This window comes from Gossypium raimondii, chromosome 2, assembly GCF_025698545.1.
Source record: "Gossypium raimondii isolate GPD5lz chromosome 2, ASM2569854v1, whole genome shotgun sequence".
NCBI lineage: Eukaryota > Viridiplantae > Streptophyta > Magnoliopsida > Malvales > Malvaceae > Gossypium > Gossypium raimondii.
The window spans coordinates 1,781,115-1,805,105 of NC_068566.1; the positions used below are offsets into that span (position 1 = coordinate 1,781,115).

The following is a 23,991-nucleotide window of genomic DNA, read 5'->3' on the forward strand; positions in this document are numbered from 1 at the left end:
GACACATATATTATAACAAATGTTGCAGATGCAAAATAATACAAAGTCAACCTAATAACTCAAACTGCTTTTTAAAATTTATATTTAAATGTAAAATTTTATATTATAATAATTTAATATAATATATTCAAGATCATTTTAACTATATTATAATAATCTCGAATGTGTCATTAAAGCTAGTATATTAATATGTATTTTTATTCGCTAAAGATATCAAGATAAACCCTTAGAATTTCGTCTAATAAATCTTATTTTTCACCTTACAAAATTCAAACTCAACAACTAAAAAAATAATCAAACAATTGAAAGGTTTTGTTATAAGGTAAAATATGGTTATCGCTATATTTGGTTTAGTGTACAATTTAAAAGGAAAAAATATTAGTATATACCAAACATCAACTACTAAATTAACATTTTATTTCTAAATTATTTTTCCTAACAAATAGAAGTTAAAAACCCTCACAAAATGCAACAAAACCTTAAAATATTTTTGTAAGATGTTAAAATGGTTTAGTATCGTCCAAAAAAAAAAGAGCAATTCCGTTACATAAAGAAATATATATAGATACACACATCAATACTTCATCAAAGAAAAGTTAATACATATATAAGAATCTATTGAGAAGAAAAAGAGAAAGATGGCCCTCCAAGATTTTATTGTTGTTGCACTTGTTTTCATTGCTGTGGTTGGGGCATTTGCCACTGATAAATCACCACCACCAACTCCTTCCAAGGCTTCTTCCCCTGCAAAGTCGCCATCTTCTTCTTCCTCGGCTTCCTCTACTAAGTCCTCTTCCGACGGAAGAGCACCCAAATCATCTTCTGTTGGAGCCCCAAAGAGTTTTTCAAGCTCTTCCTCTCCTGGCCATAGCAAGAGCGGTAGCCCCGAGAGCAAGGAAGGATCCTCTTTTGACGCTGAGTCAGTTGAGGACGTCTCATCCCCGCCTTCACCAAATGTCACTGACAAAGTTTTGTCTCTTCTCCATGCCCTAAAAAGCAAGGGCGATGCAGTTGATAGTGAAAGCCCGACTTCCAATAATGATATCCTGCACCGCACCATTTAATTTCGATGCAACTAAAGCCATCACATGGCATTGTCAATATTGTAGTTTTATGGATTCTTCCTCTTTAAGCATCACATGATATTGTGATTGGTTATTTTATTTTATTTATTTATTTAATATATTTTTAATCAAATTGTTTTCATCATTTGTGTTATTTACCTGGTTTCTTGATTCAATTACTATAGTGTTTGGTTATTTTAATGAGTGAAATAAATAAGTTTTTGATAATGGTAGCAATTATTCCCCTTGGATTTGATCATAAGAATACTTCCTTCAATGGATTGATTTTATTGTAAATATTATTTTTCAGTGACACCATGTACTTGTAATTTTTGAAGCGACAATGGTGGAGAATTTTTATGTTGGGCAGAAAAAGTTTGTTGTTATTAAATTTCGTTATTATCATTCTTAAAGTTTATGAGATGAGGCCACAGTAAAAGTTCATTTTAGGTCTTATTTATCATAAATTTCCTTTGTTTCTAAGTTTTTAAAGTGGTTTATTAGTCCTCCCTAATCTTATATTTGCATTTGAATATAATAGGGGTGTTTGGTAAATAGAGTTTTTGGCCTTTTTTTAGTTGATTTGGGTACAAATGGAGGACCTAGTAGTCAAACCCTCTAATTGTAGTGTTTGATGAATGGAGGTTTGGAAGAGCTTGTTGAGCTAAAACCCCCAAGCTAAAAAGCAAAGAGATTTTCGTTCATCATATCTATAACCTTTTCTTATTTCTCACTTATTTTAATTTCGTTTATATTGACACACATCAATACTTCGTCAAATAAAAGTTAAAACAGATATAAGAAACTATCAAGAAAAAAAGAGAGAAAGATGGCCCACCAGGATCTTGTTGTTGTTGCACTTGCTTTCATAGATATTGTTGGTGCATTTCCTTCCCATTCACCACCTTCACCACCCCATTCCAAGGCTTCTTCCCGCACAAAGTCGCCATCTTCTTCTTCCTTGGCTTCCTCCCCCAAGTCCTCTTCCAACAAGTCATCGACACCATCCTCCAACAATCCCTCTCCATCACAATCGAAATCTAACGGAGGAGCATCCAAATTATCTCCTATTGGAGCCTAAAAGAGTTCTTCAAGATCTTCCTTTCCTAGACCTAGCAAATGAGAAAGCCTAGAGACCAAGAAAGAATCCCCGTTTGATGTTGAGTCACTTGAAGAGGTCTCATCCTATCCTTCACTCTTGCAATTTTTCATTGTTCTTGAACTTTTTTGACGTTTCATAATTTCTCATAATTTGAACTTATAGTTCCACATTCTTTCCATTTCATGGTACCTGTTGACCTGAAACAATTGCTAAGTCTACAAGTTATTAAATCTGCAAGAAACAAAGCATGAGAAGAACTTGATGTAGAAGTGGGCACTTCTACAAAAATTGCGAATGATATAATGTAAACAAGAGACAATTTTTTTTACACAGTTCGATTTTCCTACGTATGCGGAGTATAGCTCAACGAGATGAATCTACTATCCTTGAAGAAAATACAACAAGCGGGCCTAATTCTAACACACCCAATGAAGGATCATTACTTTTGCATCTCAAAGGCTATATCTATCCCAATTATATAAGGTTTTTGAAATTTTCTAACATAATGAAGATCAATCACAATCCTTCTATTCAGTAGCTAAAATAGTTGAATATAATATAATATTAGTGACCAAGTAAAATGGACTTGTTGCTGGTATGTATTCATTGATGTTTAGTCATTCCAACTTCCTTGATCCAATGTATTTAATACACATGATATAATCCGACTCGATATTCTAAATATGTTCCTCCAAATGAATTGATCTCCATTTATGGGCTTAAATCGTTCAACAATATCAATATGACCCAAATATTTGGTTCAATAAAATGTTAATCTTCCGAATATGACAAGTTGTTATTGTGTCGCAATAGGAGGAAGTAAGCACTTCTTTTTGCACATTACAACTTCATATATTTCAAAAACACCATTGAAGCATGTAATATATGACACATATTATAACAAATGTTGCGGATGCAAAATAATACAAAGTCAACCTAATAACTCAAACTGCTTTTTAAAATTTATATTTAAATTTAAAATTTTATATTACAATAATTTAATATAATATATTCAAGATCATTCTTATTTATCATAAATTTCCTTTGTTTCTAAGTTTTTAAAATGGTTTATTAGTCCCCCCCTAATCTTATATTTGCATTTGAATATAATAGGGGTGTTTGGTAAATAGAGTTTTTGGCCTTTTTTTAGTTGATTTGGGTACAAATGGAGGACCTAGTAGTCAAACCCTCTAATTGTAGTGTTTGATGAATGGAGGTTTGGAAGAGCTTGTTGAGCTAAAACCTCCAAGATAAAAATCGCATGTTTGGACAAATTTTTTTTACTGTTGATTGGGAATGATATATGTGGAATGACATATCTCACCATGCTTGCTAAAAAATTACTCGTTTTGACACATGTTATCAAACCTAATTATCACTTATTTACATACTGAAAACATGACATAATTACCACTAAGAATGTAGTTTACTATTATGTTGATACAATATTAATGTTTATCAGTTGTCACAAGATTGATATTTGCAAGTAAGGAACTTAATAAATTTGCTTATTTAAAATTTCAAAAATATTCACTAATTAATTTCCAGAATGAATGTTTTAATTTTTCAGTAATAATATTTTATTTCAATAATTTCACCCAATAAAGACTAAAGTATTATAAACAAATAAATACTTAACAATGTAAATAAGATTTTTTACACAGTTCGATATTTCTACATCTTGTGGAGCATAGCTCAACAAGATGATTCCATTATCCTTGAAGAAAATACAACAAGCGATCCTAATTCTAACACACCCCAATAAAGGATCCTTACTTTTGTACCTCAAAGGCTATATCTATCCTAATTTTATAAGATTTTGGGACTTGTTAACATAATGAAGATCAATCACAATCCTTTCTATTCAGTAGCTAAAATAGTTTAATAGAATAGAATATCACCTTACAAAATCCAAACTCAACAACTAAAAACATGAATTAAACAATTGAAAGGTTTTGTTATAAGGTAAAATATGGTTACCGCTATATTTAGTTTAGTGTACAATTTAAATGGAAAAATATTAGTATATACGAACATCAACTACTAAATTAGCATTTTATTTCTAAATTATTTTCTAACAAATAGAAGTTGAAAAACCCTTACAAAAATGCAACAAAACCTTAGAATATCTTTTTAAGATGTTAAAATGGTTTAGTACCGAAAAAAAAAAGCAATTCCGTTACATAAAGAAATATATATATATATAAACACATCAATACTTGATCAACGAAAAGTTAATACATATATAAGAATCTATCGAGAAGCAAAAGAGAAAGATGGCCCGCCAAGATCTTATTGTTGTTGCACTTGTTTTCATTGCCGTGGTTGGCGCATTTGCCACCGATAAATCACCTTCACCAACCCCTTCCAATTCTTCTTCCCCTGCAAAGTCGCCATCTTATTCTTCCTCGACTTCCTCCACCAAGTCCTCTTCCGACGGAAGAGCACCCAAATCAGCTCCTGTTGGAGCCCCAAAGAGTTTTTCAAGCTCTTCCTCTCCTGGCCATAGCAAGAGCGGTAGCCCTGAGAGTAAGGAAGGATTCTCTTTTGACACTGAGTCAGTTGAGGATGTCTCATCCCCGCCTTCACCAAATGTCGCTGACAAAGTTTTGACTCTTCTCCATGCCCTAAAAAGCAAGGGCGATGCAGTTTATAGTGAAAGCCCGACTTCCAATAATAACAGTCCTGCACCGGCACCATTTAATTCTGATGCAACTAAAGCCATCATTGGCATTGTCAATATTGTAGTTTTTACTGGATTCTTCCTCTTTTAAGCATCACATGATATTGTGATTGGTTATTTTATTTTATTTATTTATTTAATATTTTTTTTAATCAAATTGTTTTCATCATTTGTGTTATTTACCTGGTTTCTTGATTCAATTACTATAGTGTTTGGTTATTTTAATGAGTGAAATAAATAAGTTTTTGATAATGGTAGCAATTATTCCCCTTGGATTTGATCATAAGAATACTTCCTTCAATGGATTGATTTCATTGTAAATATTATTTTTCAGTGACACCATGTACTTGTAATTTTTGAAGCGACAATGGTGGAGAATTTTTATGTTGGGCAGAAAAAGTTTGTTGTTATTAAATTTCGTTATTATCATTCTTCAAGTTTATAAGATGAGGACACAGTAAAGGTTCATTTTAGGTCTTATTTATCATAAATTTCCTTTGTTTCTAAGTTTTTAAAGTGGTTTATTAGTCCCCCCCTAATCTTATATTTGCATTTGAATATAATAGGGGTGTTTGGTAAATAGAGTTTTTGGCCTTTTTTTAGTTGATTTGGGTACAAATGGAGGACCTAGTAGTCAAACCCTCTAATTGTAGTGTTTAATGAATGGAGGTTTGGAAGAGCTTGTTGAGCTAAAACCTCCAAGATAAAAATCTCAGGTTTGGACAAATTTTTTTTACTGTTGATTGGGAATGATATATGTGGAATGACATATCTCACCATGCTTGCTAAAAAATTACTCGTTTTGACACATGTTCTCAAACCTAATTATCACTTATTTACATCTGAAAACCGACATAATTACCACTAAGAATGTAGTTTACTATTATGTTGATACAATATTAATGTTTATCGCTTGTCACAAGATTGATATTTGCAAGTAAGGAACTTAATAAATTTGCTTATTTAAAATTTTAAAATATTCACTAATTAATTTCCATAATGAATGTTTTTATTTTTCAGTAATAATATTTTATTTCAATAATTTCACCCAATAAAGACGAAAGTATTATAAACAAATAAATACTTAACAATGTAAATAAGATTTTTTACACAGTTTGATATTTCTACATCTTGTGGAGCATAGCTCAACAAGATGATTCCACTATCCTTGAAGAAAATACAACAAGCGATCCTAATTCTAACACACCCCAATGAAGGATCCTTACTTTTTTTACCTCAAAGGCTATATCTATCCGAATTTTATAAGATTTTGGGACTTGTTAACATAATGAAGATCAATCACAATCCTTTCTATTCAAGAGCTAAAACAGTTTAATAGAATAGAATATCACCTTACAAAATCCAAACTCAACAACCTGAAAAACATGAATCAAAAGTTGAAAGGTTTTGTTATAAGGTAAAATATGGTTACCGCAGTATTTGGTTTAGTGTACAATTTAAAAGAAAAATATTAGTATATACGGAACATCAACTACTAAATTAGCATTTTATTTCTAAATTATTTTTCTAACAAATAGAAGTTAAAAACCCTTACAAAAATGCAACAAAACCTTAGAATATCTTTTTAAGATGTTAAAATGGTTTAGTACCGAAAAAAAAGCAATCCCGTTACATAAAGAAATATATATATATATAAACACATCAATACTTGATCAGCGAAAGGTTAATACATATATAAGAATCTATCGAGAAGCAAAAGAGAAAGATGGCCCGCCAAGATCTTATTGTTGTTGCACTTGTTTTCATTGCCATGGTTGGCGCATTTGCCACCGATAAATCACCTTCACCAACCCCTTCCAAGTCTTCTTCCCCTGCAAAGTCACCATCTTATTCTTCCTCGACTGCCTCCACCAAGTCCTCTTCCGACGGAAGAGCACCCAAATCATCTCCTGTTGGAGCCCCAAAGAGTTTTTGAAGCTCTTCCTCTCCTGGCCATAGCAAGAGCGGTAGCCCCGAGAGTAAGAAAGGATTCTCTTTGACACCGAGTCATTGAGGACGCCTCATCCCCGCTTTCACCAAATGTCACGACAAAGTTTTGACTCTTCTCCATGCCCTAAAAAGCAAGGGGATGCAGTTGATAGTGAAAGCCCGACTTCCAATAATGACAGTCCTGCACCGGCACCATTTAATTCTGATGCAACTAAAGCCATCATTGGCATTGTCAATATTGTAGTTTTTACTGGATTCTTCCTCTTTTAAGCATCACATGATATTGTGATTGGTTATTTTATTTTATTTATTTATTTAATATATTTTTTAATCAAATTGTTTTCATCATTTGTGTTATTTACCTGGTTTCTTGATTCAATTACTATAGTGTTTGGTTATTTTAATGAGTGAAATAAATAAGTTTTTGATAATGGTAGCAATTATTCCCCTTGGATTTGATCATAAGAATACTTCCTTCAATGGATTGATTTCATTGTAAATATTATTTTTCAGTGACACCATGTACTTGTAATTTTTGAACCGACAATGGTGGAGAATTTTTATGTTGGGCAGAAAAAGTTTGTTGTTATTAAATTTCGTCATTCTTAAAGTTTATGAGATGAGGCCACAGTAAAGGTTCATTTTAGGTCTTATTTATCATGAATTTCCTTTGTTTCTAAGTTTTTAAAGTGGTTTATTAGTCCCCCCCTAATCTTATATTTGCATTTGAATATAATAGGGGTGTTTGGTAAATAGAGTTTTTGGCCTGTTTTTAGTTGATTTGGGTACAAATGGAGGACCTAGTAGTCAAACCCTCTAATTGTAGTGTTTAATGAATGGAGGTTTGGAAGAGCTTGTTGAGCTAAAACCTCCAAGATAAAAATCTCAGGTTTGGACAAATTTTTTTTACTGTTGATTGGGAATGATATATGTGGAATGACATATCTCACCATGCTTGCTAAAAAATTACTCGTTTTGACACATGTTCTCAAACCTAATTATCACTTATTTACATACTGAAAACCTGACATAATTACCACTAAGAATGTAGTTTACTATTATGTTGATACAATATTAATGTTTATCAGTTGTCGCAAGATTGATATTTGCAAGTAAGGAACTTAATAAATTTGCTTATTTAAAATTTTAAAAATATTCACTAATTAATTTCCATAATGAATGTTTTTATTTTTCAGTAATAATATTTTATTTCAATAATTTCACCCAATAAAGACAAAAGTATTATAAACAAATAAATACTTAACAATGTAAATAAGATTTTTTACACAGTTCGATATTTCTACATCTTGTGGAGCATAGCTCAACAAGATGATTCCACTATCCTTGAAGAAAATACAACAAGCGATCCTAATTCTAACACACCCCAATGAAGGATCCTTACTTTTTTTACCTCAAAGGCTATATCTATCCTAATTTTATAAGATTTTGGGACTTGTTAACATAATGAAGATCAATCACAATCCTTTCTATTCAGTAGCTAAAACAGTTTAATAGAATAGAATATCACCTTACAAAATCCAAACTCAACAACTGAAAAACATGAATCAAAAAGTTGAAAGGTTTTGTTATAAGGTAAAATATGGTTACCGCTGTATTTGGTTTAGTGTACAATTTAAAAGAAAAAATATTAGTATATACGGAACATCAACTACTAAATTAGCATTTTATTTCTAAATTATTTTTCTAACAAATAGAAGTTAAAAAACCCTTACAAAAATGCAACAAAACCTTAGAATATCCTTTTAAGATGTTAAAATGGTTTAGTACCGAAAAAAAAGAAATCCCGTTACATAAAGAAATATATATATATAAACACATCAATACTTGATCAACGAAAAGTTAATACATATATAAGAATCTATCGAGAAGCAAAAGAGAAAGATGGCCCGCCAAGATCTTATTGTTGTTGCACTTGTTTTCATTGCCATGGTTGGCGCATTTGCCACCGATAAATCACCTTCACCAACCCCTTCCAAGTCTTCTTCCCCTGCAAAGTCACCATCTTATTCTTCCTCGACTGCCTCCACCAAGTCCTCTTCCGACGGAAGAGCACCCAAATCATCTCCTGTTGGAGCCCCAAAGAGTTTTTCAAGCTCTTCCTCTCCTGGCCATAGCAAGAGCGGTAGCCCCGAGAGTAAGGAAGGATTCTCTTTTGACACTGAGTCAGTTGAGGACGTCTCATCCCCGCCTTCACCAAATGTCGCTGACAAAGTTTTGACTCTTCTCCATGCCTTAAAAAGCAAGGGCGATGCAGTTGATAGTGAAAGCCCGACTTCCAATAATGACAGTCCTGCACCGGCACCATTTAATTCTGATGCAACTAAAGCCATCATTGGCATTGTCAATATTGTAGTTTTTACTGGATTCTTCCTCTTTTAAGCATCACATGATATTGTGATTGGTTATTTTATTTTATTTATTTATTTAATATATTTTTTAATCAAATTGTTTTCATCATTTGTGTTATTTACCTGGTTTCTTGATTCAATTACTATAGTGTTTGGTTATTTTAATGAGTGAAATAAATAAGTTTTTGATAATGGTAGCAATTATTCCCCTTGGATTTGATCATAAGAATACTTCCTTCAATGGATTGATTTCATTGTAAATATTATTTTTCAGTGACACCATGTACTTGTAATTTTTGAAGCGACAATGGTGGAGAATTTTTATGTTGGGCAGAAAAAGTTTGTTGTAATTAAATTTCGTCATTCTTAAAGTTTATGAGATGAGGCCACAATAAAGGTTCATTTTAGGTCTTATTTATCATAAATTTCCTTTGTTTCTAAGTTTTTAAAGTGGTTTATTAGTCCCCCCTAATCTTATATTTGCATTTGAATATAATAGGGGTGTTTGGTAAATAGAGTTTTTGGCCTTTTTTTAATTGATTTGGGTACAAATGGAGGACCTAGTAGTCAAACCCTCTAATTGTAGTGTTTGATGAATGGAGGTTTGGAAGAGCTTGTTGAGCTAAAACCTCCAAGATAAAAATCTCAGGTTTGGACAAATTTTTTTTACTGTTGATTGGGAATGATATATGTGGAATGACATATCTCACCATGCTTGCTAAAAAATTACTCGTTTTGACACATGTTCTCCAACCTAATTATCACTTATTTACATACTGAAAACATGACATAATTACCACTAAGAATGTAGTTTACTATTATGTTGATACAATATTAATGTTTATCAGTTGTCACAAGATTGATATTTGCAAGTAAGGAACTTAATAAATTTGCTTATTTAAAATTTTAAAAATATTCACTAATTAATTTCCATAATGAATGTTTTTATTTTTAGTAATAATATTTTATTTCAATAATTTCACCCAATAAAGACGAAAGTATTATAAACAAAAAATACTTAACCATGTAAATAGGATTTTTACACAGTTCGATATTTCTACATCTTGTGGAGCATAGCTCAACAAGATGATTCCACTATCCTTGAAGAAAATACAACAAGCGATCCTAATTCTAACACACCCCAATGAAGGATCCTTACTTTTTTTACCTCAAAGGCTATATCTATCCTAATTTTATAAGATTTTGGGACTTGTTAACATAATGAAGATCAATCACAATCCTTTCTATTCAAGAGCTAAAACAGTTTAATAGAATAGAATATCACCTTACAAAATCCAAACTCAACAACCTGAAAAACATGAATCAAAAAGTTGAAAGGTTTTGTTATAAGGTAAAATATGGTTACCGCTATATTTGGTTTAGTGTACAATTTAAAAGAAAAATATTAGTATACACGGAACATCAACTACTCAATTAGCATTTTATTTCTAAATTATTTTTCTAACAAATAGAAGTTAAAAACCCTTACAAAATGCAACAAAACCTTAGAATATCTTTTTAAGATGTTAAAATGGTTTAGTACCAAAAAAAAAAAGCAATTCCGTTACATAAAGAAATATATATATATAAACACATCAATACTTGATCAACGAAAAGTTAATACATATATAAGAATCTATCGGGAAGCAAAAAAGAAAGATGGCCCGCCAAGATCTTATTGTTGTTGCACTTGTTTTCATTGCCGTGGTTGGCGCATTTGCCACCGATAAATCACCTTCACCAACCCCTTCTAAGTCTTCTTCCCCTGCAACGTCGCCATCTTATTCTTCCTCGACTGCCTCCACCAAGTCCTCTTCCGACGGAAGAGCACCCAAATCATCTCCTGTTGGAGCCCCAAAGAGTTTTTCAAGCTCTTCCTCTCCTGGCCATAGCAAGAGCGGTAGCCCCGAGAGTAAGGAAGGATTCTCTTTTGACACTGAGTCAGTTGAGGACGTCTCATCCCCGCCTTCACCAAATGTCGCTGACAAAGTTTTGACTCTTCTCCATGCCCTAAAAAGCAAGGGCGATGCAGTTGATAGTGAAAGCCCGACTTCCAATAATGACAGTCCTGCACCGGCACCATTTAATTCTGATGCAACTAAAGCCATCATTGGCATTGTCAATATTGTAGTTTTTACTGGATTCTTCCTCTTTTAAGCATCACATGATATTGTGATTGGTTATTTTATTTTATTTATTTATTTAATATATTTTTTAATCAAATTGTTTTCATCATTTGTGTTATTTACCTGGTTTCTTGATTCAATTACTATAGTGTTTGGTTATTTTAATGAGTGAAATAAATAATTTTTTGATAATGGTAGCAATTATTCCCCTTGGATTTGATCATAAGAATACTTCCTTCAATGGATTGATTTCATTGTAAATATTATTTTTCACTGACACCATGTACTTGTAATTTTTGAAGCGACAATGGTGGAGAATTTTTATGTTGGGCAAAAAAAGTTTGTTGTTATTAAATTTCGTTATTATCATTCTTAAAGTTTATGAGATGAGGCCACAATAAAGGTTCATTTTAGGTCTTATTTATCATAAATTTCCTTTGTTTCTAAGTTTTTAAAGTGGTTTATTAGTCACCCCTAATCTTATATTTGCATTTGAATATAATAGGGGTGTTTGGTAAATAGAGTTTTTGGCCTTTTTTTAGTTGATTTGGGTACAAATGGAGGACCTAGTAGTCAAACCCTCTAATTGTAGTGTTTGATGAATGGAGGTTTGGAAGAGCTTGTTGAGCTAAAACCTCCAAGATAAAAACCGCAGGTTTGGACAAATTTTTTTTACTGTTGATTGTGAATGATATATGTAGAATGACATATCTCACCATGCTTGCTAAAAAATTACTCGTTTTGACACATGTTCTCAAACCTAATTATCACTTATTTACATACTGAAAACATGACATAATTACCACTAAGAATGTAGTTTACTATTATGTTGATACAATATTAATGTTTATCAGTTGTCACAAGATTGATATTTGCAAGTAAGGAACTTAATAAATTTTCTTATTTAAAATTTTAAAAATATTCACTAATTAATTTCCATAATGAATGTTTTTATTTTTCAGTAATAATATTTTATTTCAATAATTTCACCAAATAAAGACTAAAGTATTATAAACAAATAAATACTTAACAATGTAAATAAGATTTTTTACACAGTTCGATATTTCTATATCTTGTGGAGCATAGCTCAACAAGATGATTCCACTATCCTTGAAGAAAATACAACAAGCCATCCTAATTCTAACACACCCCAATGAAGGATCCTTACTTTTTTACCTTAAAGGCTATATCTATCCTAATTTGATAAGATTTTGGGACTTGTTAACATAATGAAGATCAAGCACAATCCTTTCTATTCAGTAGCTAAAACAGTTTAATAGAATAGAAAATCACCTTACAAAATCCAAACTCAACAACTGAAAAACATGAATCAAAAAGTTGAAAGGTTTTGTTATAAGGTAAAATATGGTTATAGCTATATTTGGTTTAGTGTAAAATTTAAAAGAAAAATATTAGTATATACGAACATCAACTACTAAATTAGCATTTTATTTCTAAGTTATTTTTCTAACAAATAGAAGTTAAAAAACCCTTACAAAAATGCAACAAAACCTTAGAATATCTTTTTAAGATGTTAAAATGGTTTAGTACCGAAAAAAAAAGCAATTCCGTTACATAAAGAAATATATATATATAAACACATCAATACTTGATCAACGAACAGTTAATACATATATAAGAATCTATCGAGAAGCAAAAGAGAAAGATGGCCCGCCAAGATCTTATTGTTGTTGCACTTGTTTTCGTTGCCATGGTTGGCGCATTTGCCATCGATAAATCACCTTCTACAACCCCTTCCAAGTCTTCTTCCCCTGCAAAGTCGCCATCTTATTCTTCCTCGACTGCCTCCACCAAGTCCTCTTCCGACGGAAGAGCACCCAAATCAGCTCCTGTTGGAGCCCCAAAGAGTTTTTCAAGCTCTTCCTCTCCTGGCCATAGCAAGAGCTGTAGCCCCGAGAGCAAGGAAGGATCATCTTTTGACTCTGAGTCAGTTGAGGTCGTCTCATTCCCGCCTTCCCCAAATGTCACTGACAAAGTTTTGTCTCTTCTCCATGCCCTAAAAAGCAAGGGCGATGCAGTTGATAGTGAAAGCCCGACTTCCAATAATGACAGTCCTGCACCGGCACCATTTAATTCTGATGCAACTAAAGCCATCATTGGCATTGTCAATATTGTAGTTTTTACTGGATTCTTCCTCTTTTAAGCATCACATGATATTGTGATGGGTTATTTTATTTTATTTATTTATTTAATATATTTTTTAATCTAAGTGTTTTCATCATTTGTGTTATTTACCTGGGTTCTTGATTCAATTACTATAGTGTTTAGTTATTTTAATGAGTGAAATAAATAAGTTTTTGATAATGGTAGCAATTATTCCCTTGGATTTGATCATAAGAATACTTCCTGCAATGGATTTATTTCATTGTAAATATTATTTTCAATGACACCATGTACTTGTAATTTTTGAAGCTACAATGGTGGAGAATTTTTATGTTGGGCAAAAAAAGTTTGTTGTTATTAAATTTATTTATTATCATTCTTAAAGTTTATGAGATGAGGCCGCAGTAAAGGATCATTTTAGGTCTTATTTATCATATATTTCCTTTGTTTCTAAGTTTTTAAAGTGTTTTATTAGTCCCCCTAATCTTATATTTGCATTTGACTGTAGTAGCGGTGTTTGGTAAATAGAGTTTTTGGCCTTTTTTAGTTGATTAGGGTACAAATGGAGGACTTAGTAGTCAAACCCTCAAATTGTAGTGTTTGATGAATGGAGGTTTGGAAGAGCTTGTTGAGCTAAAACCTCGAAGATAAAAATTGCAGGGTTGGACAATTTTTTTTACTGTTGATTGGGAATGATATATGTGGAATGACATATCTCACCATGCTTGCTAAAAAATTACTCGTTTTGATACATGTTCTCAAACCTAATTATCACTTATTTACATACTGAAAACATGACATAATTACCACTAAGAATGTAGTTTACTATTATGTTGATACAATATTAATGTTTATCAGTTGTCACAAGATTGATATTTGCAAATAAGGAAGTTAATAAATTTTTATTTAAAATTTCAAAATATTCACTAATTAATTTCCATAGTGAATGTTTTAATTCTTTAGTAATAATATTTTATTTCAATAATTTCACCCAAAACAGACTAAAGTGTTATAAACAAATAAATACTTAACAATGTAAATAAGATTTTTTACACAGTTCGATTTTTCTACATATGTGGAGCATAGCTCAACAAGATGATTCCACTATCCTTGAAGAAAATACAACAAACGATCCTAATTCTAACATGCCCCAATGAAGGATCCTTACTTTTGTACCTCAAAGGCTATATCTATCCTAATTATATAAGATTTTGGGACTTGTTAACATAATGATGATAAATCACAATCCTTTTTATTCAGGAGCTAAAATATTTTAATAGAATATAATATTACTTTACAAAATCCAAACTCAACAACTAAAAACAAGGAATCAAACAATTGAAAGGTTTTGTTATAAGGTAAAATATGGTTACCGCTGTATTTAGTTTAGTGTACAATTTAAAAGGAAAAATATTAGTATATACGAACATTAACAACTAAATTAGAATTTTATTTCTAAATTATTTTCCTAACAAATAGAAGTTAAAAACCCTCAAAAAAATGCAACAAAACCTTAGAATATTTTCTTAAGATGTTAAAATAGTTTAGTACCGTAAAAAAAAGAAGCAATTCTGTTACATAAAGAAATATATATATATATATAAACATCAATACTTGATCAAAGAAAAGTTAATACATATATAAGAATCTATTGAGAAGCAAAAGAGAAAGATGGCTTGCCAAGATCTTGCTGTTGTTGCACTTGTTTTCATTGTCGCGGTTGGCGCATTTGCCACCGATAAATCACCTTCACCAACCCCTTCTAAGGCTTCTTCCCCCGCAAAGTCGCCATCTTCTTCTTCCTCGACGTCCTCTACCAAGTCCTCTTCCGACGGAAGAGCACCCAAATCATCTCCTGTTGGAGCCCCAAAGAGTTTTTCAAGCTCTTCCTCTCCTGGCCATAGCAAGAGTGGTAGCCCCGAGAGCAAGGAAGGATTCTCTTTTGACGCTGAGTCAGTTGAGGACGTCTCATCCCCGCCTTCACCAAATGTTGCTGACAAAGTTTTGTCTCTTCTCCATGCCCTAAAAAGCAAGGGCGATGCAATTGATAGTGAAAGCCCGACTTCCAATAATGACAGTCCTGCACCGACACCATTTAATTCTGATGCAACTAAAGCCATCATTGGCATTGTCAATATTGTAGTTTTTACTGGATTCTTCCTCTTTTAAGCATCACATGATATTGTGATTGGTTATTTTATTTTATTTATTTATTTAATATATTTTTTAATCAAATTGTTTTCATCATTTGTGTTATTTACCTGGTTTCTTGATTCAATTACTATAGTGTTTGGTTATTTTAATGAGTGAAATAAATAAGTTTTTGATAATGGTAGCAATTATTCCCCTTGGATTTGATCATAAGAATACTTCCTTCAATGGATTTATTTCCTTGTAAATATTATTTTCAATGACACCATGTACTTGTAATTTTTGAAGCGAAAATGGTGGAGAATTTTTATGTTGGGCAAAAAAAAGTTTGTTGTTATTAAATTTCTTTATTATCATTCTTAAAGTTTATGAGATGAGTCCACAGTAAATGATCATTTTAGGTCTTATTTATCATATATTTCCTTTGTTTCTAAGTTTTTAAAGTGTTTTATTAGTCCCCCTAATCTTATATTTGCATTTGAATATAGTAGGGTGTTTGGTTAATAGAGTTTTTGGCCTTTTTTAGTTGATTTGGGTACAAATGGAGGACTTAGTAGTCAAACTCTCTAATTGTAGTGTTTGATGAATGGAGGTTTGGAAGAGCTTGTTGAGCTAAAACCTCTAAGATAAAAATTGCAGGGTTAGACAAATTTTTTTTATTGTTGATTGGGAATGATATATGTGGAATGACATATCTCACCATGCTTGCTAAAAAATTACTCGTTTTGACACATGTTCTCAAACGTAATTATCACTTATTTACATACTAAGAATATGACATAATTATCACTAAGAATGTAGTTTACTATTATGTTGATACAATATTAATGTTTATCGATTGTCACAAGATTGATATTAGCAAATAAGGAACTTAATAAATTTGTTTATTTAAAATTTCAAAATATTCACTAATTAATTTCCATAATGAAATATTTGAATTCTTTAGTAATAATATTTTATTTCAATAATTTCATCCAATAAAGACTAAAGTGTTATAAACAAATAAATACTTAACAATGTAAATAAGATTTGTTTTTGAATAAGGAAATTATTGATTTTTTTTTTGTAACTATGTGACTTTGGGTTAAGAGATTAGATTATTTATTAGGTAGGTTAGGCTCATGAATGTCATCAACATCCTATATAGTTACCCAAACTTGATCTAATCTATAATATTGGTCTCAAATTTTGTCCATGCAAGCATGTGTTTGAAACTAGCTAAGATCAAGACACTTTTAGAACCATCTATGTTCTATCTAAATTTGTTTTTATTTTTATTAAAAATGTTATTTTTTTAAATATTTATAAATTTGATATATATGATTCGATTAAAATTTTAATTACAAATAAGTAAATTTAGCACTTTTAATATTTATGTATTTATTTCTTTCTGAGTTAACATAAATTACATAATATATAAAAAGGAAAATTAACATATTATAAAATTTGAAAGTGGGCTAAACTAGGATCAAAACATGAATATTGCAACCCAAGACCATTTTTTACGATCTAAATATCAGGCAGATCTTTGGACTTTGACAAATAACCCAACCTTTAAATGGGTCAACAAGTGACCTTTTTGCCTCTTATTAACCCTACCAATGGTTGATAAGGTTAACCATAAAACCCATTATACTCATGAAATAAGCATTGATTTCACAATTTTTCATAATTTGAACTTATAATCCCTCATTCTTTCCATTTCTTGGTACCTGTTGTCCTGAAATAATTGCTAAGTCTGCATGTTGCTAAATCTACAAGCAACAAAGTATGAGTAAAGCTTGCTGCGGATGTGGGCACTTCTACCAAAGCTACGAATGGTACAATGTAAATAAGATTTTTTACACAGTTCGATTTTTCTACATATATGGAGCATAGCTCAACAAGATGAATCCACCATCCTTGAAGAAAATACAACAAGCGGTCCTAATTCTAACACACCCCAATGAAGGATCCTTACTTTTGTATCTCAAAGGCTATATCTATCCTAATTATATAAGATTTTGGGACTTGTAAACATAATGAATATCAATCATAATCTTTTCTATTCAGTAGCTAAAATAGTTTAATTCAATATAATATCACCTTACAAAATCCAAACTCAACAACTAAAAACATGAATCAAATAATTGAAAGGTTTTGTTATAAGGTAAAATATGGTTACCGCTATATTTAGTTTAGTGTACAATTTAAAAGGAAAAATATTAGTATATACCAAACATCAACTACTAAATTAACATTTTATTTCTAAATTATTTTCCTAACAAATAGAAGTTAAAAAACCCTCACAAAAATGCAACAAAACCTTAAAATATTTTTTTAAGATGTTAAAATGGTTTAGTACCGTCCAAAAAAAACAATTTTGTTACATAAAGAAATATATATATACACACATCAATACTTGATCAAAGAAAAGTTAATACATATATAAGAATCTATCGAGAAGCAAAAGAGAAAGATGGCCCGCCAAGATCTTATTGTTGTTGCACTTGTTTTCATTGTCGTGGATGGCGCATTTGCCACCGATAAATCACCTTCACCAACTCCTTCCAAGGCTTCTTCCCCTACAAAGTCGCCATCTTATTCTTCCTCGACTTCCTCTACCAAGTCCTCTTCCGACGGAAGAACACCCAAATCATCTCCTGTTGGAGCCCCAAAGAGTTTTTGAAGCTCTTCCTCTCCTGGCCATAGCAAGAGCGGTAGCCCCGAGAGCAAGGAAGGATCCTCTTTTGACGCTGAGTCAGTTGAGGACGTCTCATCCCTGCCTTCACCAAATGTCACTGACAAAGTTTTGTCTCTTCTCCATGCCCAAAAAAGCAAGGGCGATGCAGTTGATAGTGAAAGTCCGACTTCCAATAATGATAGTCCTGCATCAGCACCATTTAATTCTGATGCAACTAAAACTATCATTGGCATCGTCAATATTATAGTTTTTTTTCTGGATTCATACTCTTTTAAAAATTGATTAATAATCTAGAAATATCAAACCAAGAATTAAGCACACATAATTGAGAACAAGACATAAGTCTTTATTTGGGGACCTACTAAAGTGGCTTTTTTTTTTGGAGGAATGCACTATTTTGTTACTTTTGTTGATGATTATTCAAGAAAAGTATGAGTGTATCTAATGAAAAGGAAAAATGACGTTTTGGATGCATTTCTAAAATGGAAGAAGATGGTGGAGACCCAGGCTGGTTGAAAGGTCAAACGACTTCGATCAGACAATGGTACTGAGTACAAGAATGATCCATTTCTACAAGTATGTCAAGATGAGGGCATTGTGTGACACTTCACTTTTCGAGATACATTACAACAGAATGGGGTGGCAAAACGTATGAATCGTACTATACTGGAGAAAGTTCGATGTATGTTGTCCAATGCTGGATTGGGCAAGGAATTTTGGGCTGAGGCAGTTACATATACGTACCATCTAATTAACCGGTTGCCATCAGCTGCAATAAATAGAAAAACTCCTATGGAGAGGTGGGCTGGTAAACCTGCTATTGATTATGATTCTTTACATGTTTTTGGTTCCACTGCATATTATCATGTAAAATAATCTAAGTTAGACCCAAGAGTAAATAAAGCATTATTCATGGGTATAACTGGTGGAATAAAATGATACCGTCTCTGGTGTCCTGATACAAGGAAGATTGTTTTCAGTATAGATTTGACTTTTGATGAATCAACCATGATGAAGAACAAGGATTTACAAAAGGATAACAAAACCAGTGGCACTTTGCAGCAGGTGGAGCTTGAAAAGGTTAATGATGATTCATCTAATATTGAAGGAACAAATGATGAAGAAGTTTTGACCCAAGAACTTCTACAGCAACATGATTCAATTGCATATAGGAGGCCAAGAAAAGAGATTCGTATGCCTGTTCGCTTTGATGATATGGTGGCCTATGCACTTCCAATTGTAGATGATGGTGTTCCTTCTACTTACACAGAAGCAAGAAGTAACCCTGATGGTGTAAAGTGGAAGCAATATATGAATGAAGAAATGCAGTCTCTTCATAAAAAAAGGACTTGGGAGTTGGTGACACTACCCAAAGGAAAGAAGGCAATTGGATGCAAATGGGTATATGCAAAGAAGGAAGGATTTCCTAGTAAAAATGAAGTTCGATACAAGGCTAGATTGGTAGCAAAGGGTTATGCTCAGAAAGAAGGAATAGACTACAATAAAGTGTTTTCTCCAATTGTGAAGGATTCGTCTATTCAAATTTTGCTAGCCTTGGTTGCACAATATGATCTTGAACTAGTTCAGCTCGATGTGAAGACCACATTTTTACATGGTGATTTAGAAGAGGAAATCTATATGACTCAGCCAGATGGATTCAAGGTTGCTGATAAAGAAAATTGGGTTTGCAAACTGACAAAGTCGCTTTATGGATTGAAACAATCGAGGCAGTGATACAAACGATTTGATCAGTTTATGAAAGCTAGGCAAGTTTAACAGTTGAAGAAGGCACTATTAAGTGTTGTTGACAAAGGCAGAGAGAATTGTGTGAAGATAAGATTATTCGAATCAAATCTTCAAGGTGGAGATTATTAGAAATCATCCATATTTATAGAAAGTCAAAGATATGGATATCAGAAAGATATGGGTATCAAAATCTGAGATTTAAGGCACCAAAAGTGGGATTGAGATTTGGCATAAGATAATTGCAATTTTGATCCCTGAACCTCAACTATAAATAGGCCTAACCATTTCTCTTTTTCATCATCCTAAATTTTCCATTCTCTACTTAAGGCATTGTTTTCTCTCTCTCTCTCTCTCTCTCTCTCTCTCTCTTTGTAAATTCTCACTTGTATTTTGGAGTGAAATATATTTGGTAGTGCCCGAGGACGTAGGCAAAATTTGCTGAACCTCGTTATATTCTTGTGTTCTTTATTGTATTATTCTGCATGAATTGTGAGTGTGATTGTAGTGATTTATTGTGCTATTAAATTACGATTGAGGGATATTCTGGCTAGGAAAGACCTGGTACTTAAGCGATCCTTGTGATCCACCTCTCTTTCTTGGGAATTGAACTTAGTGTGATTTTTTAGTACAATAATTTTACTCTTTTACACGCTTCCGCACAACACTAGGCCATCTGTAATGTATATATGGTCTGAATTAGACCTTATGAGTGCTATCTGATAATCTGAGACGGAGATATTAATTATACAAATGTATATTGATTATGATGATTGTTGATGATATTGATCTGTACTACCTAACTATGAATTAAATCTGAATGACTGTGTGTACATTTTTGACATCTGTAACCTGCATTTGCATTGGATGAGAATTATGTAAAGAAGGAAGTGATCTATTCTGATTCAGTGGCTAAGCCACGACTTTTATGTGAATCTGACGTTTAATCGCAATTTGATCTGCAACTAGTTTTCATCTCATTGAATGTGTCAGACTGACACTATATGATGTGTAGGGATGGATGGGTATTTAATTCCCTTAACTGTGTGTTGGGATGGTCAGAGATGGTGTGTAGTGGATGGGGTAGGAATGACTGCATCTGTTTTTAATCTATTCTGTATCTAAATTCTAATTGTTCTACCATATAACTGATACTTTAAATCTGTACTAAATATTCTTTGATTCTGGTTGGAACTTGAGTTTCAAGAATTTATTATTATAATTGTACTTTAGTTGAATCTATTTCTATTATACATTGGGTTCACAACTCATTTTGTTGTTTACTGAATTTTAGGTAGCTTACAGTATTGGTCAAGTCGGCGTTGTGGAAGCTTGGTCAGTCTGCTTTATCACCTCTTTCTTTATAGTGTTAAACGTTTCAATTTTCTTTAGTAGTATGACTTTTCAAACTATTGAATGATAGACTGGCTTTTCTAATTGTTATAATTTATCGAATGGTTTTCTTTTATTTATGTTTATAAAAGGTGGGTTTTACTAGTAACATCAATGTAACTTTTCAGACTTGCCTTGACGCCTAGGCTGGGTTTGGGGTGTTACAATATCGCATAAGCATATAAAATCCTCCGCAAACTTAAGATGTATATTGCCACAAATAGATATGAACAAAATAAGCAAAATATCATAAGGGAGGAAGAGAACTAAAACTACCCTGAATTTGGATGAATTTGTCGAAATAGTGAAATCTAGAATCGTAGGAGATTCTAAATGAAGTACATATTCTGAGCACACTAATAAGAAGATAAAAAAATAAAATAAGATAAAGGGTGACAAAACAAATAGAAAAAATTAAAAAACAATAATAGTAAAGTACATAATAAAAAAATAAAGCACATAATTCTGAAAAATAAAATAAAAACAAATAACAAGAAAAATAAAAGTACAAATAAAAATAAAAAGAAAATAAATAAAACACAAAACTAAATCAAATCTAAATAATTCAAAAGAAAATATAAAAAAATCTAATACTATTTTAATAACTAACTTAGCCAGTGCATTGCACCTGGAGTACCAAGGGGATTGGTTTTTTTATCGCGTATAACATGTTATTGGCGATTGTATCGCACTATTTGATATCTGATAGATTTTCTGCATTATTGATTATTCGGTGGTTTTAACACATCGAGCTATGCTCATAATGTTTTGGAGTTTGACAGACGAGTTCTGGGGATCTTGTGGTGTGTAGCGGATGGTATGGGTAAGAACCTTTTTGCATTGCATCATGTGCACGACATATTTGAATGTTATTGATTTATGCTACGCATTGTATTTTGTTGTATTTAATGGTATCGAAATTAATGATTGTTACTCGAATGAATGATGACCTATGCTCATACACCGTTTGACATCAATTTGATCATGGCTATGTAATGACATGAAATTCCTATGTTGGTTCTCTTTTCTTCTGTTAATGCTAATATATTTCACTGTATTTGAAGTTTTTGCCCATTTAAATGATTATTCGACTCACATTGAGCTTTTCATAAGCTCACCCCCAAATAGTGTTTAGCTTTTCAAGCAAACCTCAAAATTAGAATCGGACTCGGCATTCGAAGAATCAACTTGGACCTCGGATTATTATTATTTAATTAAGTATTATTAAGTCTTTATTGGTTTTGACTTTTAATTTTTAATTATTTCTAGTCTGTGGCTTGGTAACTTTTCTTTTGGGGATTTTTGCATGCATGAATTACACAAGCATAATAACCAGATAATACATGATATTAGGCTTAAGTAAAATTTAATACTGTTCCATAGCTTCCACTACATTGCAAAGGAACTGTTTTTGAAAAAACAAATTGATAAGACAACTAATTTTCCAAAATGACTTGAAAAATGATTTTTTTCGCTGCATTAGTTTAACTTCGAGTTTTTTTTTTAAAGAAGAACGACAAGCAAACGGTTTTTTTTAAAACAACACTGTCAACAATAAAACGAATCCTAAGCATACACGACCTAATGACTGGATGCTTTTAAGCTAACTCAAAGTAAAACTATAGTTTTCTCTAAAATAATTTTATTTAAAGTCTTAAAAAGTAACATAAGTTAGGTTAGCCATTTTGATGACTAATGTAGCCTTCTCAATCTAGCCATAACATCTAGGTCGGGTTTGGGAGGTTACATTTATTGCATACTGTTACTGGTGGTTTAACCACATCGAGCTTCGGCTCTTATGGTTTTGGTGTTCTGATGATAGATTTTGGGGAACTCGTGGTGTGTAGCGGATGGATAGGTATGACTTTTGTGTTGTTACATTTGAGCATGCCATACACTAAATCTTGTTATGCCATGATAAACTGTATGAACTGTTAAAATGTCATTGACTGATTGTATACCTATGCAAGGCTTATTTTTGCTTAGACTCACACTAGCTTTTTAAGCTCACCCCCTAGTTAACTCCTTACAGATAACCTGTGAGATTAGGATCGGACTTGACATATGAAGGTCTCGTCACGGATTTTCACTTTATAAAGTATTTTTAAATTTTAATTTATTTATTTTGGTTTTGTTTTGATATTGTAAATTTTATTAAGTATGGACTGTGGCATAAGTGGTTTTATTTGGTTTTTATTTGTATGCATGAAAAATTTGGTTAAAAATCGAGCGAATTTAATAATCGACCAAAAATGATTTAAAACTCAAATTTTTATACAAAAATGAAATGCAACAATTTTTCTGCTATGTAAAGGTACAATGAAGTTTTAAAGGTTTGTTGATAGAATCAATTGGATTTTTTTTTCAGACGACACAACCTTCTAATAAATTGAACTTAAATTATAGACGGCCTAACCATCTGATGTTTTTAACAAATCAAATGCAACCACACTAAGTTTTCAAAAAATTGATCAAAATAGTGATTTCTAAACCAAACGTTTTTACTTGGCCATTTCAATGGCTAATGTAACCTTCAAGATTCGGCTATAACATCTAGGTCGGGTTTGAAAGGTTACAACAAGCGGTCCTAATTCTAACACAACC

General features: G+C 31.9%; 5 protein-coding genes across 5 annotated transcripts; all 5 read left to right on the forward strand.

Moving 5' to 3' along the window:
• Nucleotides 1-4,442: 4,442 nt before the first annotated feature.
• On the forward strand, nucleotides 4,443-4,940 carry LOC105784974 (classical arabinogalactan protein 6-like). The gene has a single exon (XM_012610905.2). It carries the CDS (start codon nucleotides 4,443-4,445, stop codon nucleotides 4,938-4,940), a length of 498 nt encoding a protein of 165 aa, XP_012466359.2.
• Nucleotides 4,941-8,701: 3,761 nt separating this feature from the next.
• Nucleotides 8,702-9,199, forward strand: LOC128039288 (classical arabinogalactan protein 6-like). Its single transcript, XM_052627760.1, has one exon. It carries the CDS (start codon nucleotides 8,702-8,704, stop codon nucleotides 9,197-9,199), a length of 498 nt encoding a protein of 165 aa, XP_052483720.1.
• A 1,628-nt stretch (nucleotides 9,200-10,827) lies between these two features.
• LOC128039290 (classical arabinogalactan protein 6-like) lies at nucleotides 10,828-11,325 on the forward strand. The gene has a single exon (XM_052627761.1). It carries the CDS (start codon nucleotides 10,828-10,830, stop codon nucleotides 11,323-11,325), a length of 498 nt encoding a protein of 165 aa, XP_052483721.1.
• Nucleotides 11,326-12,960: 1,635 nt separating this feature from the next.
• Nucleotides 12,961-13,458, forward strand: LOC105784973 (classical arabinogalactan protein 6-like). Its single transcript, XM_012610904.1, has one exon. The coding sequence runs from the start codon at nucleotides 12,961-12,963 to the stop codon at nucleotides 13,456-13,458; it is 498 nt and encodes a 165-aa protein (XP_012466358.1).
• Nucleotides 13,459-15,089: 1,631 nt separating this feature from the next.
• On the forward strand, nucleotides 15,090-15,587 carry LOC105784972 (uncharacterized). Its single transcript, XM_012610903.1, has one exon. It carries the CDS (start codon nucleotides 15,090-15,092, stop codon nucleotides 15,585-15,587), a length of 498 nt encoding a protein of 165 aa, XP_012466357.1.
• The last annotated feature ends 8,404 nt before the right edge of the window (nucleotides 15,588-23,991 follow it).

Coding starts and splice junctions, on each gene's coding strand:
- LOC105784974 (XM_012610905.2), top strand. CDS start 4,443: ATGGCCCGCCAAGATCTTATTGTTGTTGCACTTGTTTTCATTGCCGTG.
- LOC128039288 (XM_052627760.1), top strand. CDS start 8,702: ATGGCCCGCCAAGATCTTATTGTTGTTGCACTTGTTTTCATTGCCATG.
- LOC128039290 (XM_052627761.1), top strand. CDS start 10,828: ATGGCCCGCCAAGATCTTATTGTTGTTGCACTTGTTTTCATTGCCGTG.
- LOC105784973 (XM_012610904.1), top strand. CDS start 12,961: ATGGCCCGCCAAGATCTTATTGTTGTTGCACTTGTTTTCGTTGCCATG.
- LOC105784972 (XM_012610903.1), top strand. CDS start 15,090: ATGGCTTGCCAAGATCTTGCTGTTGTTGCACTTGTTTTCATTGTCGCG.